Here is a 24,996-nt window from a genome sequence, read left to right as displayed (position 1 = left end):
ATTTTTTGGCGCCTTTTACTGATGCTTGCTATTCGCAATTGGGTGCTTCCGTAATCTTGCATACTTTGAATTGCATGGAGTGCATATCATTTTTTGCGTGTATTTTGCAGCTGTGACCTGTGAGATGTGCTTCTGATCTAGATTTAGTTTATCTGCATGACTTTCAACATGTTGTCATCTTTATCTCCTTTCCTTTCCCTCTCTGTATCCATCTCTCTCTAGGTCCCTCTCCTTCTCCCTACCCCGCTCATCAGTATGTTTCTTAGTGTCTTTCTCCTGCCCTAGCCTGTCCTTTATCTGGTTTCCTCTATCAACATTTCGAGCAATCCGCTTCCTAAAAACAGAATGTGAACTATAAATGTAGGCGAATAATTCGGTCCCTAGACCCAGAAAAATAGTGTCCTAGGTACTTAATTTCGGCAAGAAGCTCTAATGTGGCAGCCGCTTCATATATATGATGTTCAAGAATGTGTGTCTGATACAGTTCCCCAAGAAAACTTTGAAGTAATATTGACTGTCCATGCAGCTATCTCGGATATTTTAACAAAATCGCCAGAGTGTAGAGGGAAGACATACATTTCAATACCAATCTATTGTGGGTCCAGATAGGCCTGTATAACAAATATGGTAAAGAAATCGCAATTTTTACTCAGGTTGTCGTGTTAACGGACGGACGGACAATTCATTTTCGATGCTGATAATTTCGATATTAGAAAGTATACATCTACTTCGATCCCTTTATGCCATTACGTACTACGGGTGACGTGGGGAATATTATCAGGCTCCCTATGGAATGCGTTTCTCCGAAGCGCGTAGAAGGGAAAAAGGAAAATTTAATTTTGCCTTATAATTTCTCGGCCGTTTTGAAGTCTTTGTTCGACACAAACTTTGACTCTCATATACTTCGAAATTGCCGCATTCCCCTCTCTATTTTTCTCTCCCCCTTTCACTCAGGTAGAGAGAACCTGCGCTCCTGATCCACTCATTCCTTCTCCCATCATCCTATTCTTCTCTAACTCTACTTCCACTCAAACTCACGTTCCCATTCACGCTCCCACTGAAGATATCTTCATCGTATTGTAGAGTATGTCTGTATTGCATATCTCTCTTCGGACCAAACACGTTTCTTCATTTTGGAGCGATAAAAACTAAACAGGCTCATCATTTCATGCCTCATTAGTGGCTCGCTTATATTTATGCTTCAAATGTAATACTCCATATGAGGGAAGATTTCACCGCCTACTCAGCACTTTCTACCAAATATAAACTACATTCCGAGAGATAGTGATATTCGCCGATGCATCCGACCTGCATCCTCGATCAAACACACTAATACTTTCCATCGCAGGAAACCAGCCGGTGCCATGGCATTTTCTTTTCTGAAAATAATGTCGCCCTGTTGGTCTTTTCAGGTCTCTTTTGTGCTTGTGTGTTACCTTATATAAGAAAGGGGGTCTCATTAGGTCTCATTCCAAGTGACCCCGTTCAAAAGTTAGAGTTTAAGAGTGCAACATGAGGGTAACATTTTTTTTTTCAGAAAAGATTATAGTCTTGAAAAAACATCATACAGAGAAAATAAATTTTATTATCTGGATTCGAACCTCGGTTGTCAGGGTACTAGCTTACTACAATTAATTTGTCCAAAAAAGAAATCCGGCAAAAAATCAGAGGAGGTATGACTGGCCCTGTAGCTAGGAAAGTGGATAGTATTCAGCTTGAGAGAGTTTTATTTAAGAAGTTCTACACTGGTTTAGGTAAAAGAATTTTCATAGAGGCCGTTACTTACTCATTGGCCTTGGCAGTGTAGGCCGAGTGTTCGCCTTTCTGGAAGTTTTTTAAGAACTCTTGTTTGAAACGAGCCACCTCACGTTGCACCTCGCTTTGATGAGCTTTGCGCATGGCATCCAGTGCAGCCAAAGTGGCCTGATAAATAAAATTAAATATATTATCAACACTACAAATGCATTCAATACAATGATCACATCTCCCATACCTGCGTTTCTTCAGCCAAAGCTGTTTCCTTCTCAATTAGTAGCTGCTCAATTTCTTGCCGATGGTTTTCCTGCAAATCGGCTATAATGCGGCGATGAGATGATTCCATTGCTGAGAGCCCCTTTTCACAAAGAGTCTAAAATCAGAGAAATAAATATGTTCATTTTAGTTAGTGAGAAATATTGCAGTTCTATCAACTGCAAGCTTACGCGAAGCTGTACTATTTCCGCTTGATAGCGTTGGCGAAAACTTTCATCGTCAGTTGTGGCACTGCTCAAATCGGGTGAGTGTGACATCAATTGCTCACGATACGTTTCCTGCAAACACTCAAGCTGTTTACTATGCTCGAGTTCCAACATCTCCAACCGTCGTTCGAAACGTCGGCTACGCTCTTTCTCTTTCTTTAGCTCCGCTTGTAAATAATCGCGCTCCTGCAGCAGCACCGCATATTCTTCATCTAGCCGTCCACATTTTTCCACCAATGCATTGCTCTCCTCCTCGTGTATACGCAATCTTTCCGCTTGTTCTTCAAGTCGACGCAGCAACGACAATTGGTCATCCATCTTGCTGCGCAGTTCTTGCTCTTTGGTTTGCAATTTATCATTAACAGTTGAGATCTCGCTAGTACGCTGCTCCAGCAAATCATTACTGCGTTGCAGCTCCGCACTGATGTCATCTTTTTCGGCTTCGAGTTTCTTTAAAGCGTTGCGCTGATTTTCAAGCTGTTGCAAATATGAGCTCTTATCTTTGGCATGCACCTGTTGCATTTGTATTAGTTCGCTCTCGTGTTGTTGTTGTATTCTTAACAATTTCTCATGCACTTGTCTACAATGTTGGCATGGTGTGTTGAGTGCACGATGTATCTCTTGGCAGAGTTGATCGGCGCGTTGCCGTAAATCACCACATTTATTGCAAACATCTTGTAAATTTTCGATGGAAATGGTTGAACGCGGCATGGACGTCGTGGAAGCGGACGCTGATGCTTCGCATTGTAGAGCAATCAACGAATCCTCCAACTGACTGAGGAAAGTTGAGATTTCAGACAAAACTTGACGATCATTTAAAAAATCAATGGTGTGCTGTTTATAAATGAACTCGAAATCAGCATCAGCTAATATGTCTGCTGGGTTGTTAATCTGCAAATCATTTGATAGTTCCTCAAAAAGACTCTCATAGCGTTGAAGCGCTGTAATGCCAATTTTGCGCGGTTCCATTTTAATGGGATCTGCATTTTCCTTCGCTAGTTGTTGTTCCACATACTCTCCACGTAAAACGATAATACGTGCATCTACCAGCGCTTTGTGAGCTATGATATCTGCGAAATCGGAAAGTAACTGCCTGCCTTCCGATATCTTACGCTCCTGCTCGAACTGCAGCCGCCACTGGCCGTGTTTCATCTGTTTTATGGCCTCTTTGTAGCTTTGTGTGAGTTGCGCGACTGCCAACTCCATTTCCTTGCGTAACGCGTCATGTACAGAATCGGCGAATTTTTCGAATGACAGTCGCTCTTCAGCGGTGAGCGTGTAACCAAATGAAGGTGTAAGTGAGTGTTCAAATCTCTCCGCATTACGTAACATTATGTGTGCAATCTCAGATTGCACCAGCTCGGCATTGAGAGTTTCTTGCGCTTGACGCCATGCTTCCTGCACTGCGCCTTGCACTAGATCGTTGCCTGAAATATAACTTAGGGTCTCAGCAGCTAGTCCCCTTGCAACATTTTCCATTGCATTGTTTTTGTAACGTTTTGCAATCAGGCTGATTTCGTGCTGCTGTCTGAGCAAATCGTCCATTATATTCTGATCAACTGGGTCGAGGTGCTCTTTACTATTTGATGTCTTTTTACGATAGTTGGATAGCATTAAACGTCTTGCCAATACCCCAGCTAATATGTCGAGCGTGCCAGTGGACTTGAGTGCACATTTACCACTTAGCTTTGCTTTGAGCATTGTCATTAAATGAGAAGTCTCGGCAACCTCCGCACGCGTTTGTCGCTCACCAAAAAGTTCTGGATTCTCGGCGCGCATAACAGAGTCTCGTAATTTACCGAAGCACACGCTTTCGAATGCTACACGTTCGGCTAAGAGTTCCATATTTTTGCGCTCGGTTAGTTCATTACGTTCACGTAGCACACGACGTTGTTTCAGCAGTTCGGATAATTTAGTACGCAGTTGCAACTCTAGTTGTGTGAGCGCAATTTTAACAGGATTGGAAGCGGGCAACAACATTACATTAGGCACCGTGCATTTATCCCCACATCCACTAATTACGCAAGTTTCGCAAGACTCGCGTATTAATTCAACGACCTCGCTCAGGCAACGCTGTATATAACGGTATGAATCCTTACGGTCGGTGATGGGTGATACCGAGCGACGACTGTGTGACGAGCGTAAATTTTGTAGCTGATGCAGACCTTGTTCGAGGCGATCACGGCTCGTTACTAAAACGTTCTCGAGACAACGCAAACGATCCATCAAATGGTCGGGTACTTTGGATTGAGAATGTTTAGTAGCACCTTCAATGGTTGGTGTGCTGCAGGAAGGTGTTGGCGTGGACGACGAGCAGACAGAGCCAGCGGCTGAAGTATCCTCCAAACGTTTTTCCAAATCATTTAAGCGCAACATGAATTGTAGTGGATCGCTATTGCTGGCGTTACTTTCAAGTGAACGTCGTCTTGAAGACTTCTTCGAAATTGAACGGCTGGTATCCGAGCTTGCGCTGGTGAATTTATCCATTTCATCAATTTTTGCTTCCAACTCACACACTTTCAGTTCAAGTTCTTTCGGTATGCTCATTTGTTCTTTGCCCTTAAGGGAAAGCGATCGTCTGCGCTCGGACTTGGCCATCTTTTGTTTTAACGTGCGCACTTGCCTCTCAGAACTACTATATTTAAGCGTTAGATCTTGTATGCGTGCAGCCATCATCTGCACTCGTGCACGATCTTCAAGTTCTTTGCGTTCAAGGTCTTGCTTTAGCGCAGCATATGATATTTCCAGAGAATCAAATTGATTCTGTGACTCCTTCAATTCACGCTTCATTGCTCTTATCTCGTTCACGGCTTTTTCAAAGCGTGAACGTAACTCGTTATATTCATCTGCAAGTGGATCACGCTCCAAAGCGAATGGATCAATGTCTCCGATTTGTGAAAGATCGCTCAAAGAATCCATGCGTTTAAGTTTACAACGATTCAATTGGCTGAAGCTGTTAAGGCTGCTGCCCTCCAGCTCATGCACACGCTTATAGAGCGCTTCATTTTCATCGATGCCACGTGCCAGCCGATCCTCTAGATCTTTAATTTTTTGCTGGCTCTCTTGTAGTTCTTCGTTCAAACGCTCAACAATATCCTCTGCATTGCGCTTAGTCTCCTCCAGTTGCGCTGTCAAAGTATCACGTACTGCCTGCATCTCTTGTAAGCGTGCATTGAGTTGTTGTTCGGTGCGCTCTAACGTTGTTAGCAATTCTGACATGCGCGTCTCACGTTCTTTGGCTTCATCGCGCAACATATTACGCTCCTTTTCTGCCACACTCAGACGAAATTGTAATTCTTTGTCAATGCTGAGTTCCTCTTGCACGGGCTGCATGACAGGCGATTGTGGCAACTCATCTGATGCAACGCTGTCCACAGTGCTGCGGCGCGATGTAGGCGGTGAAGAGTGGCTACGTTTATGTGATCTTGCCGCCGCTGTTGTTGAGTTAATGGAACGCGCATATAAAGGTTCTCGTTTGCGCAATATTGAGGTTGTGATCGGCGGTGATGGTGACAGCGGTGAACCCCAGTCGACGCTATCACGACGACCACCCTCTGAGGCTGTGCGATATTCGTCGTCTGAAGAGAAATGCGCGCTCTTTGGTGTCGATGGCGTTGTGGTGGCGTTAACTACTTTGGTTGATGCATTCCCCGCAGTTGGCGGTGTTACGGGCGGACTAGTTTCATTCAAGTGTTGATGATGACTGGGCATTGCTGGTGTACTCTTTTGCAATTCATGATTACGTTGCGCCTTAATAAAGTCCTTCTCAATTTCACTTGTCATATTTGTATTGGTGTCGGCACTGTCTTTGATAACCAATTCCACAGATGGCGGCACATCGGCGTCTGTTAGTGGCGTGCTACTGTTACCCGTACTTGTGCTGATTGGCGGTAAGATTGGCAAACCGGCGATGTTCCTCAATATAGCAATCCAACTATTGCGTGAGCTTGGCGAAAGACTAGCTAAAATGAGGCGCCGTTGATCCCAAGATGTTAGTTGGAATGCATAACTTTTACAGGCACTAACTTCCGCCACATTCGTCAAACTATTCACATCCAAAACGCCATCCAACACGCCACGCTCCTCCGACACAGGGTCACGATAGTAGAAAAGCGCCGCACCACTTAACGAGAACCAATGCTTTGTCCAATCACCTGTGCGGTTATCTTGTTTCATTAACCAACCCTTTTTCGTATTAAGTGACTCCTCGGCTGGCGGATTGACACGTAACTCAGCCGTTTTAGCCAAGTAGTTGGTGGAGAGATCGTCTAGATTACAGCCACCATCCGGATCGCCTCTTTCATGCGCTTGTTGTTGCCTATGATGATGATGATGCTGTTTTTGTTGCTGCTGAAGTTGATTTTTGTTGGGTTGATGCAAGTGTTGTTGGCGATGTTGATTGCTTTCGTGTTTCTGTTGCAGATTTTTCAATTGTAATTGCAATCGTGGACTAGATTTGCTCTTATTATTGCTCAAACCAATACCGCCACCACCAGCCCCCAACCCCTTTCCAATTTCATGTGTACTATTGTTTTTCTTATTACTGCTATCATTTGTCGAACCAACACTATCGTTGTTGTTGTTGTTCTTGTTACTAACGTTATTTTTATGGTTGTTGTTATTGCTGCTTGACGCCGATAAGACGGGCGGTATCTTCTTGACTATGGCCGAAACAATGGCAGGCGTAGAACTTGCTGCCAATGGTAATGACTTTGGTCTCAAATTGGCAATATTACCTTGTTTCTGTTGTTGTTGCTGTTGCTGATGATGATTATGCTGTAATTGTTGTTTGTTCGTTGGACGTTGGTAATCGGTTTCATCACGCGAATTTTTCTCTTGCGCCTCCGTTGTTGTTGTTGTTTGATGTAGATGACTATTGAGAACATTATTGACATTTGTATTGGACCAGCGATTTTTTTGTTGACTTAGATTTGTTATTGTGTTAGCGATGTCTTTGAATGTTTTCTCATCCCGCCGGATATCCTCGATGAGTAGACATGATGATGGAACTACAATAAAAACAAAAATAAAAAGTTTAAATGTAAAATTCAATATAAGTGGTGTAGAATTATTAGAACTTAGAATTATTACAAATATGAGCTTAAGCCAAAATCGTTTTGAGTGCAAAACTTTTAAAGGAGAGGCGATCTAAGATATCAGGAGTGAATAAATGATTGAAGCAATCAAAATGAGATAAATTAGCTTAGTGATGCTTTTGCATTGTAAAAAAGACAATTTGTAAATCAATGTTAATGTCAAAGTGAAAAGTGGGAAACTGGCAATGGAGTTCACAAATAACAGTAACAAGATAAGTTCAATTATTCTCTTGAAGATTTAATAGAAAGTCAGGAGATCAGCTAAACTGAACCACGCGGGTTAGGAGGCTTACAAAAATACCCAAGTAATTCAAAGGGATGTGTAGCGCAATCCTTTCAAGGGGTTGCCATCGCAATTTATAGCTTCTCCAACCCAATTGTCAACCTCACCTACCCGTGGCGAATCCTGTTTCTGTAGCAGCTGAGGCTCTGACGACGCCAAATTCTTCTTGTAACTAAGGGGTGGAAGCCGGGATAGCCTCGAAGGTTCAGTGTGGTCATATTAAATCGTGCTCGAGATGGTCGGGCTTGTAACCTAATGGTGCTTGTTACCGGAATGTACAAGATCTATATCCGGCAAAGGGCCATCAAGCATCACCATCAACATCGATAACACAACGCAAAACCTTCGGAGGATGTCTTTATTGCTACAACAACAATGACAACAACATCAGGGGGCAAATTCATGTTCTGTGAAGTGATAAAATGAAAATGAATTTTCATACATTTGAACAGATTTTTTTTCATTTTATCACTTCACAGAACGTGAATTGCCCCCCAGCTAAACTGCTTTCGAAACAATTACTTAAAAAATAATGAAATCTCCGAGGAGATGAGCTTTTCTTTCAATTTGACTCGTGATACTTTTTAATTTTTCCTACAAATTCGTATGACGGACCTATATGTTTTACGCCGGTCCGGGCAACTGAAATGCAGATGAGTTAACGCTGAAGAGCTTTCCATGGTAGTTAGTCAAACTACTGCCCAAGTGCCCCACGTATTGAAAAACACTTCTGAATTATTTTGATATTGCTTTTTTTCAAAAAATTATTATCATTGATTAATTCGCACTCAATCTATGCTTCATGTTTTTTTAGTATTTTTAGAACTACAAACATCATACAAAGGTATGATATCGCGCGCAGAAACAGCTACACTAACCGTTCGTAGCAGGTGACGAAAGAGGTAGCGCCTTGCGGCTCGACCGCTGATCTACAAATATCAAGTATTTCATCTCTCACTATAATCGCCTGATTTTTTCCGTGAGGTGGCAGTGTTAACTGTAAACATCTTCTGGAAAACAGCTAAACCAGGTGAGACGACCTAAAAGTAGCACCGAAGGTACCGAACTCATATTCGGCAAAATAATGCCCGAATCGATAACGGACTTAAAAGTCTTCGGAAATAGTTTTTGCGTTAAAACTACAACATGATAAAATTTGGGAAGAACAAGTTTGATATATAGAAAAGGATAATTAATCTTTCAATTGGCTGGAATACCCTTTTGTCTCCACAAATAATCCTTACATCTTATGACTATATACTTTTGAACGCCGATCGAAGGGGGTGGTGATATTCATCAAATGTGTGACATTGCAAGCACCAAAGGCTCTCAGTCAAGCTGGGAATGAGATAAGCCTCTAGGAGAGAGAGGTGGAATGACAGGCAGAAGCTAAGAACATGGAGAAGGAGAAGAGATGTGGGAAAATAGAGAGAACAGGTAAATGGACGGAAATTGATAGAAAAAAAAAAATAAATGTAAGGCGCGATAACCTCCGAAGAGATCTAAGGCCGAGCTTCTCTTCCAATTTGCGTCGTGCTCCTCTTGATTTTTCCCTACAAATTGGCCGGACGGGACCTACATGTTTTATGCCAACTCCGAACGGCATCTGCAAGGCAGATGAGTTTTCACTGAGAGCTTTTCATAGCAGAAATACAATCGGAGCGCTTGCCAGACACTGCCGAGGGGCGACCCCGCTTAGAAAAATGTTCTTCTAATTGAAAAATCTTATTTCTAAAATTTTGATGTTGCTTTGCCCGGGAGTTGAACCCAGGGCATACGGCGTGATAGGCGGAGCACGCTACCATCACACCACGGTGGCCGCCAAGAAATTGATAGAAGATCGACAAAAAAGGGAAGGAAGTTGAAAAAGGTGGGACGCCTTGAATGAGAAATGTAGCATACTTTTTTCGGAAAATCTACCAAAGACCGATCTATTTAAAAAAAATCGCATGTGGTAGATCGAGAGGGAGAGAATGAGCCAGAAGAAGGAGAGGAAGAGAAGGCTTCGGATTCGGCAAAAAAAGAGAGGAGGAGAAGGGAAAATGGAAGTCGGGCATATATAGTGTGAGAAAATAGAGGAAAGTGATAAAGTGGTGAAAAAAGAGGTAAAAATTGAGAGGCGGAGACGAGAAAAAGGGAGTCGGACGTATATAGTGTGAGAAAAGAGAGGAAAGTGATAAAGTGTTGAAGCAAGAGGTAATATGAAAGGTTGTAATGGAGAAAAGGGGCTAGGTAAGAGGAAGTAAGACTCAGCAAAAGAGGTTTTAGAAATTTATTAAAAAATGGCATGCAAACCAAACCAAACATATTTGCGCGTTGGTAACTACGTCATTGTTGGTAGCCATAATTTCGAAATAGAAATCCAGCGAAGAATCACTCTGGCCAACAAATGCTACTTGGACTGAGCAGGCAATTGAAAAGTAAAGTCCTCTTTCGGTAAACGAAAATCAATGTTCTACAAGTCACTTATCGTACACGTCCTGTTATAGGGCGCAGAAGCATGAATATTGACAAGATCAGATGAGGCGGCTTAGGGAGTGTTTGAGTGAAAGTTCTTCGAAAGATTTATGGGCCTCTACGAATTGGCGATGGTGAGTACCGAAGAAAATATAATGATGAGTTGTATGAGCTTAACGCAGGCATCAACGTATTCTATGTTATAGGAATAGAAGATGAGAAAAAGTATTTTTATCGGAATCCGTCTTTGGAAACAAAGAAAGAGGGCGGCCAGGCGGAAAACAATGAAAAATCTCTTCGTGTAACCCATTGGCGACAGTTAGCCCAACGAAGAAGCGATTGGTGCACCTTGTTGGACGGCCGCAACTGTTTAATCGGTACAGCGCCAATTAAGTAAGCAAGTAAAGCAAACCACAGAAACCGCGTAAAAAGCCAATATTTGATCTTATCTATGAAAAAGAAATAAGCTTTCAAGTGATATGGAATGTGATGCAAAATTAAAAGTTACACCTTATCGTTCTCTAAGGCCCACTTGTAGAACGGCAAGTTAACTTTTTAACTCAGAGTTAACTTTAGATGAGGTGTTGAACTCATATATTTTTGACAAATTTTCCAAGTTAACTCTGAGCTAAAAGAATAACTTGCCGCTCGGCAAGTGGACCTTAGGGAGCAAAACTGAGTTATCAGAGTATTTTTATGAAAGGTTGCTTCGTACAAATAACTTGTGCTGAACAAACTTTAAACACAGCACCTTTGAGTTTTTACATTGCACTTGAAAGGTCATGGGACCCAATAGGTCTATGTACTTCTAGTAAAGACATATGAAGCTCTACAACTCACTTGCGTAAGGAGATATTGCTCTGGTTTGGAAGTGGTCCTTTAGTGCCAAACAAGTACTAGTTCGTTAGTACCTAGACTTTCTCCGACAACCGACAGTTGGGCTTTTATATTTCATGTTTAACATATATTTGAGGAATACGCTACCAAAATAAAAGCTGCTACCAGCTTATCGTACTAGAAGCAACCTTGTAGAATTTTGGTCCAGCACGCAGCTATCGAAAATGTACAAAGAAAAAAATTCAACATACATTTTAATACATTTTGACCGGAGATAGGGCGTTTTGAAAAGAGTTCTGAGATAGGATTTGCTTCAAACCAAAGCAGAGTGTTTCGTGTAGAACAAGCTAGCTGGACAAAAACAAAGTTCTTATTCCAAGAAAAGTGTAATGAGAAATGAAAGAAAACAAACAAAATAACGGGATTTTTGCTTTTTTTTTGATATTTTTTCTCATATATATTGAGTAATTGAAGTAAGAAGGTAGGAGTGGCCGTAAAATGCATTGATTAATTTGCAAAATTCTTGTTGAATATTAAGCTTCATATTTATTTTAAGTGAAAACTTTTATATAATTTTTTTGATGTATTCTAAGCTCGAAGGTGAGTAAAATTTTTTAATAGTAATTCTTTCGCAATTAGAGTATTTTCAATATATTTAACATTCCGTTATTAAGAAGAAAAGCTTTTTTCTCTATAGTTTTAAATTTAGGGACAAACAAGTTACATACATCCGCGGACATCCGGGCTAAATTTTACATATGTTATAGTCGCAAGTATTCCCTAATAGTCGAAAGAAAAAACCATTGCGAATTCTTTGCACATCTATTTTTAATTTTTTTTTGCAGATTTAATTATCTCTACATATAAAATAGGATGTATGTACGTACCAGCTCCGACGAGATATTTGAACCATTAAAGCTGATCTACAAACGACAAAACCAATTGCCAGGTACAGGGAACAAACTCGTAGCCATAAAACGCACAAAAATAAACGCGCAAGGTCAACAAGAGCACATTAAAAGCAAAAAGGCGAAGATCACTGACTTCAACCTGCCACAACCTACCGCACCAGTCACCAAGGCATAAAAACAGGTACATACAAAGCAATCCTAATGCAGGTATAACCACACAGGAACGCTATACAAAACAACCCCATTTGGTAGCATCTACGCCAATACCTGAGTGTAATATAAATACTGCACAACTTGTATTGATAGTAGATAAACCAAAACCAGGTTTCGGCAATACCAATGACGGCAACACTTCTCGTAGGTTTTTCGCAAATTCTGAGGCTAGTGCTGAGATTACGGGATTGGATGTTATGCTCATCAAAAGATTCGACACTCTCCTTCGCGCATTAGCATCAGGGTACAATATAAATATCCAAAGATTTGAAAAATTTGCGGTCGAGACTAAAAAACTATACATAGATTTCTATCCATGGTTTAATATGCCTGTTACAGTTCATAAATTCTTAGTGCATAGTACTGATATTATAAAATCAGCAATTTTACCTATTGGTCAACTTTCTGAGGAAGCACGGGAAGCCCGTAACAAAGATTTGAGACGATTCAGGGATTATAACACACAAAAGCAGACGCGTGAAGCCACGAATAGAGATCTTATGAATATGTTGCTTTTAACATCGGATCCTTAGTTAACAGTTTTAGGGAGATACCTAAGAAAAAATTTAAAAGTCTGACTTCAGAAGTCTTAAATTTACTGTCCCCGATAATGTTGAGGAGTCAATAAATACCCCAGTTGTTTCCAGCTTTCACAGTAGTGTTGCTGATGCTCGTGACTATTCCACAAGTGACTCATCGAATGAAAGTGATGATAGCGAATAATAGCATAATTATAAAAGGTAACCTATCCTACAACTTTTTGTTGGATCAGGTTTTATTTAATTTAAATCTATAGTCTTTTCTACTTTGCATGATACTTTACTTTTAAGTTTTTGTAATAAGTAATTTTCACATAATTAATTTAATTATTTACATTGTTATTATTATTATTGTAATTTACTTTTACATTCCTGACCGGTACTATATAATAATTTTGTAAAAATTGTAGTGCCAGGATGAATACTCAAATAAATACAAAATATGTATGTACATATGTACAGTCACTCACATAAATAAGTAGACCCCCTTTTTGGACAATTCTTACAATTTTCGCTTTCGCAAATTTATTTTAACTAATTTCCCATAAGAAAATTTGTCACGATCTATAACAAAAACTAAATTATATTTAAAAAATGTTTGAAAAATTCGACGAATTTTCATATTTTAACTAATTTCCCATAAGAAAATTTTGTCACGATCTATAACAAAAACTAAATTATATTTAAAAAATGTTTGAAAAATTCGACGAATTTTCATAATTTTTCCGAATTTTTAGAATTTTTTAGAGTATTGAGATTTGTAGTCCATTCAATTTAAGTACAATAAAGTAATATTCTTAAGTCCTTTAAATTTTTTTTGATCTATGTCACTTATTCACATGAGTTACTGTATATGAAATAAGCAAATATATGCATATGAAGTAAAATTTTGGAAAAAAATAAAAAAAAGAACATATGGCTGAAAAAAATGACGTAGTTGTAATAAATGACTGCATATGAAACGGAAAATCTCATAAAATAATTTTGTTCAGCTAGCTTGTTCTACACGAAACACTGTGCAATGTTGAGTTAGAACATTTTCGCCCATATAGAGTGATATTCCAGCTCAGATAGAGTGATACCCCACTCAGGCGCTGATTTGTTGTTTTGTGCAGTTTTTTATATTTTTATTCATAACCAGGAGCAAAGATATACTAGATAATATAAAAAAAGTTTCTAATAACGTCTCACTCACTTTGGAACAAAGGTACTAAGAATGTTTTTGTTTAATGTTCATTAGGGCGGGTCGATTTAAAAATCGCTCATTTCTCTGTAAAAATCGTATTCTAGGGATCAAGATAAGAAACTTTGCCGAAGGAACCATACCTCTAAAATGAATTCTGATGTCCCCCCCTTTGGGTCGAACTTTTGGGTAGGGGTAATTTCAATTCTACCTGCTGTGTGTTGTGGTGGCTTAAAAAAAACAACACAAGCAATTTTACGATCTGCAATTGTGTCACAGTGATACCTTCATTTTTTAAAACGGTTGAATAAAAAACCCACACAACTATGTTTACGACATGCAAATGCATCACAGTGATGCCTTGGTTTTAAAAGGGGGTTGTAAAAACGCTAATTTCTAATAATTGTTTTTAATTTCTTTTCTATTACTAAGTTAAATTAATTTTTTCATTTACATATGTTCTGACTAAATAAATTTTTAAAGAGAAAAATAAACTCCAAAAAGAAAAACCATAGGCATTTCAAAGTGGGATTTTTCAAAATTTGCCCCTACGACCCAAAGGGGGGGACATCAGAATTCGTTTTAGAGGTATGGTTCCTTCGGCAAAGTTTCTTATTTTGATCCCTAGAATATGATTTTCACAGAGCAATGGGCGATTTTTTTGCCTCCCCCCAAATCGACCCGGCCTAATGTTCATACAATCGCCAACGTGAGCTGACTCTTATCGAATCTGGGCCGGTATTACGTTTAACGATACGTGATCGAAACTCCTTTTTTAAATCAAAATAGATTTCAAATCCGTAATAACACATGTGAACTAGCCACAAATAGTACTCGTTAGATCCCTAACTTATTATAATTTTTAAAAATAGTTTTCAGTCAGTGATCGTGAAACGTAATAAGTTTGTAATTTATTTTCATACACTGAATTGAATTATGAATGGAAAAATTTGGTAATTTAATAAATGTTTTGAATGCATTTCCAAAAGAGGCACTTACAAAATTGTTCGAGTAAGAATATTGTTAAGTTAAATGTACAAAAGTACTTTGGTAAAAGCTTCGTTAAGCGAAGAACATATTTAGATAGTATATATGTATATTTGTTGTTAATCGTGTATGTTACTCTTATCCTTTAAGCTGGAAGAGAACCTGCGCATTTAAAAGTGAAAGGAATATAGACGTAATTTTAATTAGTAAGTTATTAAGTGGTTGTTAAAAAATAAAAGTATTTATTTCATTTATTATTTAAGTGCTCAATGAGGTGTTAACAATATGGATTATGAATAGTTAAAGGCAAGGAAAACAATTGTTATACAAAAACTAGAGTACCCAGTCGACTTTGTTCTGCCCGAAAATTGGTTTGTTCGCCTCCCCTTTTCGTCCTCTATCCCATTCTGTTCTACTTATTTTTGTCCACATCTCATTCCATTTATCTTCCTTCTCTTCTGAACCCATTCCCACTCCAAATACCGCTACCATTCCCACTCACACACACACTCTCAATCCCATTCCGATTCCTACTTCCCACACCCACACCCACTTTTACTCCCTTAAAACTCCTATTCCCATTCACGCATCCATTGCTGGCTGAACTGGCCGGTCAATAAAGACATCCCATAGACTGAATGTGTCAATAAAGTTACCAGAATTTGTTTGACGACCAAACGGAGGAACCCCTATTAGGTATCAGGTCTTATGTTATAAATACTAGAAGTTTTCTAGGACCTAGCTTAATTGCTGTCTCGAGATCGGGCAACTCCTGCCGCCTCTAATAACTGCAGCCATGACCTGGTGAGCGCAGGACATGAACACATTTCTTCCTGCAGATGTGCTAGTCCGATCTTTGTTTTTGTAAATCACTACGAAACCATATGAAACTAACTCAAGTAAATGGATAGACAATTCAGACGTTTTCCTGCCCCATAATATTCCTCTCTACGATACGATGTACCTCATTTCTCAGTAAACAGAGACATTTGTCATATTGTAGCTTCTGCAAAAAAAAAAAAAAATCTATCTTCTTGTATCTGTCTCCACTTCTCCACGTTTGATCTCTGTCTCTCTTCGGTCTTCATCCGTTTCCTGCTCCCACGTTCTACCATCACATTCTCCCTATATTTCTTCCTGTTATCCTTTATTCCTCTTCATCTCCAATTCCCACTTCTATCTCTTATTTTCCTTTTTCTCTTTTTCAGCCCATGGCTTTTTTTAAAACTCTACCTTTCACTCTCGCTTTTCTTTTCACACCTTCCCCTAAAGCCCTCATTAACACATCCTATTTGATACACATATTATGACAATACATTCTGGGAATACTCTGGTCCACATTTCGGTCTATATTTCAGAAATGGGTGCACATATGGAACTCATCCTCACTTGCAGAGCTTCTACGAAATTTTACGCAACTTACGCAGCCATTATTTTTAAAATTAGTTCAGCCGATCTTGAGTTATAAAGTTACCAACAGATCGCCTAATAATAAATTTCAAACAAATCGCACCGTCCTGGTCCACTTTCCGGAAAAAAAGTTCAAATATTAAACTTATCGAAGAGGAAACCCTTACTAAATTTCAAACAAATCGCACCATAAATTGATTTTTTGGAATAGGTCGGTCCTCAGTCCTCTTTCTGGGAAGAGAAGTTCCTCAAAAAATAATCCAGGCAAGGATTAGATTAGAATTAAATTTTTTGGAAGAAGTTGGCCTTTGGTTCACTTTGCGGAAAAATAAATTGTGAATCTAAAGCATCCCCAAATACACCTCAATCAAACCTAGTCCAGTTGCTTAGGGGGAGTTCAGTCACAAACAGATGTACAGAAGAAATACATATATATATTTAGACATAGGTACGAGTTCTTTTATCTAATAGTTTAAAGGCTGCACGCGCTTTTTCGAACTCTCTTCCGTACAGCCTAACAAAAAGATAGTACAAAGCACACAAATGTCGCTCACCAATTATTATTTTTTAACTTAAATGATTTTCACATATGCCAGCCTTATACCGTTTTCACACAGAAACTTAATCGAATCACAATTCTGTTTAATGAAATAATAAAGTTTCCCTTTTCATAAGCGAACATCTGTCAGCAGCCCCAAAAAAATATTTCGCTTTTACAAAAAATAGTTAAAATGGAAAACAGCCGTATCCTTCTTAACTATAAATACAATCAAAATAAAATGCATGCGCAACTACTCATGGATGTTGCACCTAACCAAATATGTGCCTATTTTGAAAAAGCCATATTATCTTTTGCAGCAAATTCAGAAAAAATTTAATTTTTTCGTGTTTTTCTATTTTTCGTAAATTATTGAAAATAATTTATTTTTGATTGTCATTTGTTACATTGACAATAAAAATCGAAGCACCAAGAAAAGCCGACTGGATTTTTCACTCAATTAGGCATTCAATAAAGCAATAATGATATAATTAGGCATTTGTATTTTGCATGGAAGATTGAGTTCAATTAGCGCTTTTATGTAGAAAACTTGACTAATTATTTCATTCAGCCTTTGTGTGACATTGGAATTATATATGAAATTGAGTCACCCAGCTAATTAAGGTGCTCATAAATAAAATGATAAAATCAAAACGGAGTCTCTGATCTGAAGACTTTTCCTAAACATCACGAACTCAAAATTTTGTTAAGGCTTATAGAGATTTGTGAGATATAATACAAGCTACAGAGGGAACGAAAGGTAATCTTTAACTGTGAAAATGTTTAGAAGCCTGAATGGGTCCGTGATATTACCAGAACTTTGTTTAACGACCAAACTGAAAAACCTTACCAAAAATCAAGACAAGATCAAGTACACATGTAACGCCTCGTCCGCCATTCGAGCACAAAAGTCATGATTCTTAATAGAGGCTTTTGATTGCACATAAAAAACTTCGTTTTAACTTACTTAACTTAATAAGCGCTTAACTGTTAAAACGGGTTTGGCCATCCAACAAGTCACGCAAAACGGTCTTCGTTCAGCTAACTGGCGCCAACTTGTATCACCAAGGAAATTTACGTCGTTTTCCGCCTGGTCCTTCCAGCGGAGGGGGACCACCCTTATCCTCTGCTTCCATGGGTGGGTTCCGATAAGAAGCGCCTTCCAAGCTCTCGTGCGCATACAATAAAAGTCGCCGAAGCACTTACTGCCGGGCATCGCTCGATCATATCAGTGCATCGCCGTTCGGATGTTGCCTTCGTCCTTTACAAACATGCGTAAAAGTCGCCGAAGCACATACTGCAACGCATACTCGATCATATCAGTGCATCGCCTCTCGGACGTCGCCTTCGTGCTTATGCGTAAATGGCCTTCATACCAGAGATAACTGGCATCAAAATATTGTTGGCATAATTCGGAGGTCTGCCACAGTTCAGCACTTTATGGTAGTGGTAGATATAACTAGGTTAGAATACGTTAGTCTAGTTAAGATAATTATAAAATACATTTTAAATTGATATAAGCTAGGCTTAATTAAACTGTAATAAATAAATAAATATGAGTAATTCCTTTGCCGGCGCGTCATCTTTCATTGGCATAACATGGCCTTGGCAGTGTAGCCCTTGTGATTAAATTTGCTGGACTATATTGAAGTCTGCGTAAAGCTCGTGCAGCTTATCTTTAAATCTACCTCGATATTCGCCGTCGACAACGCGTAGATAAACTTTTCTCTTGAACACTTCCACAGCCGCCTCATCAGATGCTTTCAGCGTTCATGCTTCTGCACCAAATAGCAGGACGGGTACCATAAGTGACTTGTAGAGCATGATTTTCGTTTACCGAGAGAGAAATTTACTTTTCAAATGCCTACCTCGTCTAAAGTAGTTGTTATTCGCGAGATTTTAGAGCTGGATTTCAGAACTGATCTTGTTTAATTTGTTAACGCTGCTTCCTAAATAAAGGAAGTCTGTTACTGTTTGAAAAATATGGCTGTCAACAGTTGTCAAGGCGCAAGTGCGCTGACTCTTGGTTTTCTAGGAATTTCATTCTATATCAGCTGTGCCAAGAGAGTACATTGAGCACATGTGAGTTCTTGGAGTTGTATCTGTTGGACGCCTAGTTAAATTACGTTTATTTTTGTTTTTATCTTCAAAGCACTATCTAAGAGACACATATTTTACACAGAAGTTATCAACTTTGCGCCACAAAACGAAGGCACAGAAAGAAACACATCATACATATGCACATACCCATCATACTCTATTTATGACAAGTATGTCTATGCAGCAAACTGCTTTTAACTGCCGGCGATTCAATAGGGGGACTCATGTAACCGTATAAATGCCTTATAAAGTGTGTAAACGTATAAATTTATCTAGTTTACGCAGGAGCTGTCAAATTTTGTATGAAAAATCATTTACACAATTTGTATAAATTTACGCGCACATTTCATTGTGTAAACGCGGTAAACTCAAAGGAATGCAACCTTGCAGACATTACAGACGGCATTTTCATCAAAAATCTCCAACATCAGCAAGTAAAGGCGTTTTAGTTTTGATTTTTCACTTAATCTTGGTATTTTTTAATTGAGTGGCTACAGGCGTTAACGAAGAAGCGAGGGTCAGGCGGACGAACAGCAAATTTTCAAGTTAGCCGAACTAGCGAATGAACAAATAAGATCAGCGACAACGCATCACAACACTGAGCACTGATGTGGAAGCCACACTGAGTTGCTGCTAATGTAGAGTTGAAGATCTAGCTTTAGGTACTGGCCAAAGATCTTTTGATGTTGCAGCAAAGTCTTCCCCCAACTTATTTGACTCAGGTAAAAAGTAACTAAGAATTTAAGCTCAACATTGTAATGCATTAAAGCAATAAATAAATGCGGATAAACTGGGCTTATATGGCTGAGGGTAGGGTACTCTTCATGCTTTGTTGTTTTACGGAACATAAAAAAAATTCAAATACTAGCGGAGATGAGTTTGATGTACTCAGTAGTGAAGTCTAGCATCGCCCATTATTCTAAAATATTTCACATATTTTTAAGTAGCCAAGCAGGCAACTGCTCCTCTCACAGCTTTCTTATGACCTTAAGGGTGTACACCAGTGGTCGGCGTGCCATAGCTCAATTGAGCCAAACTTGGTTCACACATATTCTTAAGGCCGCGGTACCATGACATTTTTCATATAGATGCGTTTAACACAAGCTTATGCATTCCAATAACATCGCCACAATCAACCAAGATGTTGCGTTTGTAAATATGAAGGAACTTCAGACTTGGCAATTGAAGTTTATTACACCTTGCCCATTCACATACATAATTTCGCGAAGCACTGTTGAAAACATTCTCCCTATACAACAAAAATACTTGCTAACATATTTTGTTTCGCAGTTTTTAATTGCGAAAAATGTTAGAAAATTTACCAACCAGTGGGAAAAATAATTTCACTTGCAAAGTGTGCCAACACCCTTAGCCAAAGCAAATGTCAAATTCTTCTTTTTATGATTTGCCTGGAACAAAATTGGGGAGTTGGCTACTTTTCAATATCAGATGGCGCCAGTGTCGCGCAGTGTACCGTTCTCCGTAAAAAAAGGTGCAATCTACTCATAATGCATAAGCATGTGTTAAAGTCATCTATATGAAAAACTGCTTATGTGTCGGAGCTATTACTCTCCATCGTCACTCGTTAGCGAGACAGAAACGAATAAACGTTGCGCACGGCTGTCGCAAAAATGATGAGGTTCCCTGCGAGAAATATTACGATGGGATAACGCAGCTGGAATGACGGCCTTTCCATATGTAGCTCATCTTCTTCTTAGGTTTGGGTTTTTACCTTTTTATGTATGTTATATTAAATAATTTTTCAATACAATATGAGTTTTTTAAATGATTTTAACAAAAGTTGTAACAATTTCATTCTGGACTCCTTTTTTTCTTCCGCAAAAAAACTGAGCTTCTGCACTGCAAACAACTATTATATTGACATGAATGTATCTTTATGTTTTTGTTTTTTAAATCAGGTATATATTTTTTAAACATTTTGTATATCCCCGGTTGCGGCAAATGTATTAGTCTCGGAAATATGATTTTTTAAGCGAGTGATCGGCTCTATTTTTGCGATGTTTGAGGGACTTGAAAATATTTCAAACTATTTCTGAATTAAAAATGAAATTTTCCAAAAATTTTGGTATAAATGCATCCCCTCCATGCTGTAATTTTAATTTTAGTTTCCGGCTGGGTTGCTCATGCTGTCACTCTCACCAATACACTTACATTTTTATTTTTGCCGACCACTGGTGTACACCAATGTTATTTCTGCATAGATTTTATCCGTTCTGAAATATTGTTAATTTTATCCTTTTAGTCAGCATATCAAGCCTTTCAAGCTAAATATTTTCCTTTTGGCCGCATCTCATCATTTCGATTGCGATAAAGACACTCGCCGAAGGTTATTGGGTGTGTTATCGATATTGATGCTCCTTTTCCGGATATGGTAAGGACTAAGGTACTATTAACATTTCAGAAGTGACAGTGATATGAATCCGATGCGCTCAATTATAAGCAACTTCTGGTACTAGACCGATTTCCGTAGAAATGATTTGGTTGATAACTCCAACTTTTTGTTCTGTGGATTTTAGTCACCCTTTAGGATAGGAATGCTTCAACGCGGGAATAATGTAAGCAATTCATGTATGAAGGCAGACTCTCCGTGTAAAAAGTGCGCCATGAATGTGGCGAGCCGACAGAGACTAGGTTCAGTAGCGACGTCTTATAGAATGAATGTGTGCATAGTAGTACTAGAAACTGGTTCGAAGATACTTAAACACAGCCAGGACTTCTATATTTTAAAATAACTTTGTCCTCTTGAAAAAAAAAAACAATTTTAACTTTTAAAGGACCTACTATCCTTACTGCTGTATCGAGATATGAAAGTTGTGCCAATCCGTCCGACATCCGTAATGTACTCCTGTTGAAACTGCTAGTTTCCTTATACTCCCGTTAGAGGTTAGGTTGAACTGGCCGGTCCATGAAGACCTCACATAGACTGCATGAGTCCGTAGTCTTCTCCCGTTAGAGGATTTTGATGACAACTTGTGAGTGGAGCACTGTTAACACAACAACATTAACTACTACTATTATTACTTTCCTTATGCCGCCTGAAATCACCACTAGCTAGTACTGCTGGGTATGCAAAATATTTGTAAACAATAATCATTCGCTGGGCACCGATAACTGGACTCACAAGCGCTTAACTTAGCTCTTTCAGAAATAAGCATTATGAACATTGGCTATGTATTGGAACTAAGCTTTGTGATGCTGATGATGACGATGGTGATGCCTGGTATTGTTATTATATCTGGTGTTGGTGCTGGTGCAAGAGTAGTGTAGTAGTGTTTGAGGTGCATACCAGAAGCCTGTAAATGCTATGTTTATCTTGATTGAACAGTGATTTAATAAAATGAAAGCAAAAGTTACTGGTCAAAGTGTGGTCTGACATTATATTCGTCGTACTTGATGAGACTGAATAGTGTTCTTGTAGCGTTATTTTGGCTCTGAAGCGATTGCATATTTCCATTCTGCACCGTTCAGTTTAGTTGTTGGTAATGCTGCTGCGTTATGCTGATCATCATAGTGGTGTGATCGTTTTAGGGAGGTGCCAGCTCATAGTAATAATGATAAAGAATGTACATATGTGATAACATCAACACTATAAACGGCTCATTTTGCAGTGCAAGTGTGGTAAAAGGTTCAAGGTTATTTTGTTAAATGAGGGGTATGCATTTAATTGGTGTGCCTGTAAAAGACTATGACAGCACCGGAATTTATGATGCTTGTGATACTTTTACACCATACTACGACTCAGTAGATCACTACTCGTACAACATACCGCATCACAACAAAAAAAAAAACAAAAGACTGCTCCAGTTAATTTTATAACCAGCTTAGCGGTCGCAGGAGCTGGCTGCATAGTCATCACCATCAACATGAGCTTCAATTGTGTAGACACGTTGTATGCTCTTTGGTTCCTCAGAGAGCTACATGTGGTAAGCTTCCCAAAAGAAAATTGTCTAATGCTATGCTTCCAGCAATTGGCTACTGTGAGCCATACTGACGAAAGCAAAAACACATTGACTTGGTATGCCTTAGATCGCAAACCTGCTAAGTACCAAAAGAAGACTATGGTCGTATCGGCAATTTCATAACAAGTCACGCCAGCAATCCCTGTTTATCTATATATAAAAAAATAAATGTAAGGTGCGATAACCTCCGAACAGATCTAAGGCCGAGCTTCTCTTCCAATTTGCGTCGTGCTCCTCTTGATGTTCCCTACAAATTGGCCGGACGTGACCTACATGTTTATGCCGACTCCGAACGGCATCTGCAAGGCAGATGAGTTTTTACTGAGAGTTTTTCATGGCAGAAATACACTTGAAGCGCTTGCCAAACACTGTCGAGGGGCGACCCCGCTTAGAAAAATTTTCTTCTAATTGAAAAACCTTATTTCTAAAATTTTGATATTGCCCGGGGTGTGAGCCCAGGGCATACGGTGTGGCAGGCGGAGCACGCTACTATCACACCACGGTGGCCGCCGTTTCTCTATAACTGACACCAATTGGTAACACCAAGGAAGGTCACGTCTTCTTCCACCTAGCTCTTCCAACTCAGCATAATGTACAGGACCATAAATCTTCCGAAAAACTTTATTCTCGAATACTCCAAAGGCTATCTCATCTTCTCTCGACACTATCCATGATTCCGAGCCATACATCACGACAGGCATGATATGTAGAGCATGATTCTTTCCGAGCCGATTCTTTCTTGGATGACAGCAAGTACTTCGCTTTTTTCTCATTTACCGCAAGACTTATTGCTTTTTTTTGCCTGTTTATGTAATCCAGAGAAGACAGAACTCACGATCAATATTTTGGTTTAGTTCTGCTTGCACATTTTGTTTCATCGCACGGAACGGGGTCGCCTTGTCTGAAGCCTCGTTTGGTTTCGAATGGCTCGGAGAGGTCCTTCCCAAGCTGGTGGTGTTGCTCAAGGTCATTTGATATATCTTTATTAACTTTGCAGGGAACTTAAATCTAGACATGGCAGCATGCAAGCAACTTATTTTCACGTTGTCAAAGGCGGCTTTAAAGTTGACAAAAAGATGGCGAGTGTACATTCAATTATTGCGAGCCTTCTCCAGGACCTGGCGCATCGTGAGGATGTACTTCAGTCTTTCGCACAGTACGCTATATAGAACCTTATACGCTATATTAAGCAAGCTGATTCCGAGGTAATTGGCACGATTTTCATCATCGGCGATTAGGATATCGCGTTCGTCTTCTCCCTCGCTAGCTAGCTATGAAGAGAAGTGTTTCCTCCACAACTTAGGCACACTCACTAGGTCAGTTACCGGGTGGTCATTTTAATTACTGCAGGAGTCTGCCACGATCTTGAAACCTTTGTCTGGTTTTTTGGTAGAATTATCGGGCACTATTGCTATCAGCCACCATCTCAAGCTCCTAGCACTCACGCCGTTTAGTCTTTGATGGAACCGACGGTATAAGGTTAATTCAGGTTAACGTGGCTCCCCCCAACAATGTGAGGGACACACTTAGGGCGGCTGGCCCATTGTGATACCACTATATGGACTTTAGCCCTTCCTTCTTTAGACAGCAGCTTCACCAAAAATCGTTGGTTGGAATACCCATACGATCGCCGTATATTCCCATCAGGCAGTGGCCCGTTAGTATCCCGATCAGTGGCCCTAAGGAGAGATGGTTGAGGTTAATAAGGAACCTAGTTCGGTTCTTATTTATGCGAGGCCAGGTTTGTTTGGGCACACGGAATGTGGGTTCCAGCGTCCATCTGGAATTTGCCTTCTTGGTAAAAAATGATGTGAGCCAGTATTTACACGCAGCAGGAGGGGGAGTAATATCCATCAGCTGGCTTAGCTCTGTCTGTTCATCGGCAGCACAGTTCCCGTATACACCGCTGTGCGCTGGGACCCATACAACAGCTGTTTCGCACCGCGAAGCAAGTTCGTTTAGGGTTTGTCTGCATTCTATTGCAGATTTCGATGAAGTGTTCTTGCCTCTGACGGCTTTTATTGCCGCTTGATTGTCAGAGTAAATTGCCACGGATGTGGGATTCTTAGATAGCAGCAAATGGGCGGCCTCCATTACTGCAGTAATTTCTGCCTGGAAGACGCTACAGTGGCTTGGCAGCACTATGCTTAGGGAAAGTGAAATATCTTCTGAATAGATTCCACTACCCACGTTACCATTAGCTTGAAACTATCCATGAAGATGGT

At 39.6% G+C, this 24,996-nt stretch overlaps 1 protein-coding gene across 14 annotated transcripts in view; it reads right to left on the bottom strand.

Moving 5' to 3' along the window:
• Positions 1-24,996, bottom strand: part of osp (outspread) — a 418,306-nt gene that overhangs the window by 21,104 nt on the left and 372,206 nt on the right. For all 14 annotated transcript variants that reach the window (XM_067765574.1, XM_067765584.1, XM_067765576.1 and 11 more), the window contains 3 exons: positions 2,202-7,246; positions 1,994-2,128; positions 1,787-1,923 (listed from right to left, as the gene is read on the bottom strand). In XM_067765574.1, the coding sequence (XP_067621675.1) occupies positions 1,787-1,923; positions 1,994-2,128; positions 2,202-7,246 (5,317 nt within the window). The remainder of the gene's footprint in view (positions 1-1,786; positions 1,924-1,993; positions 2,129-2,201; positions 7,247-24,996) is intronic.

This window comes from Eurosta solidaginis, chromosome 2 (assembly GCF_040869045.1).
Source record: "Eurosta solidaginis isolate ZX-2024a chromosome 2, ASM4086904v1, whole genome shotgun sequence".
Lineage (NCBI taxonomy): Eukaryota > Metazoa > Arthropoda > Insecta > Diptera > Tephritidae > Eurosta > Eurosta solidaginis.
The sequence above is the reverse complement of the archived record's forward strand: the minus strand, read 5'-3'. Positions and strand labels throughout refer to the sequence as shown.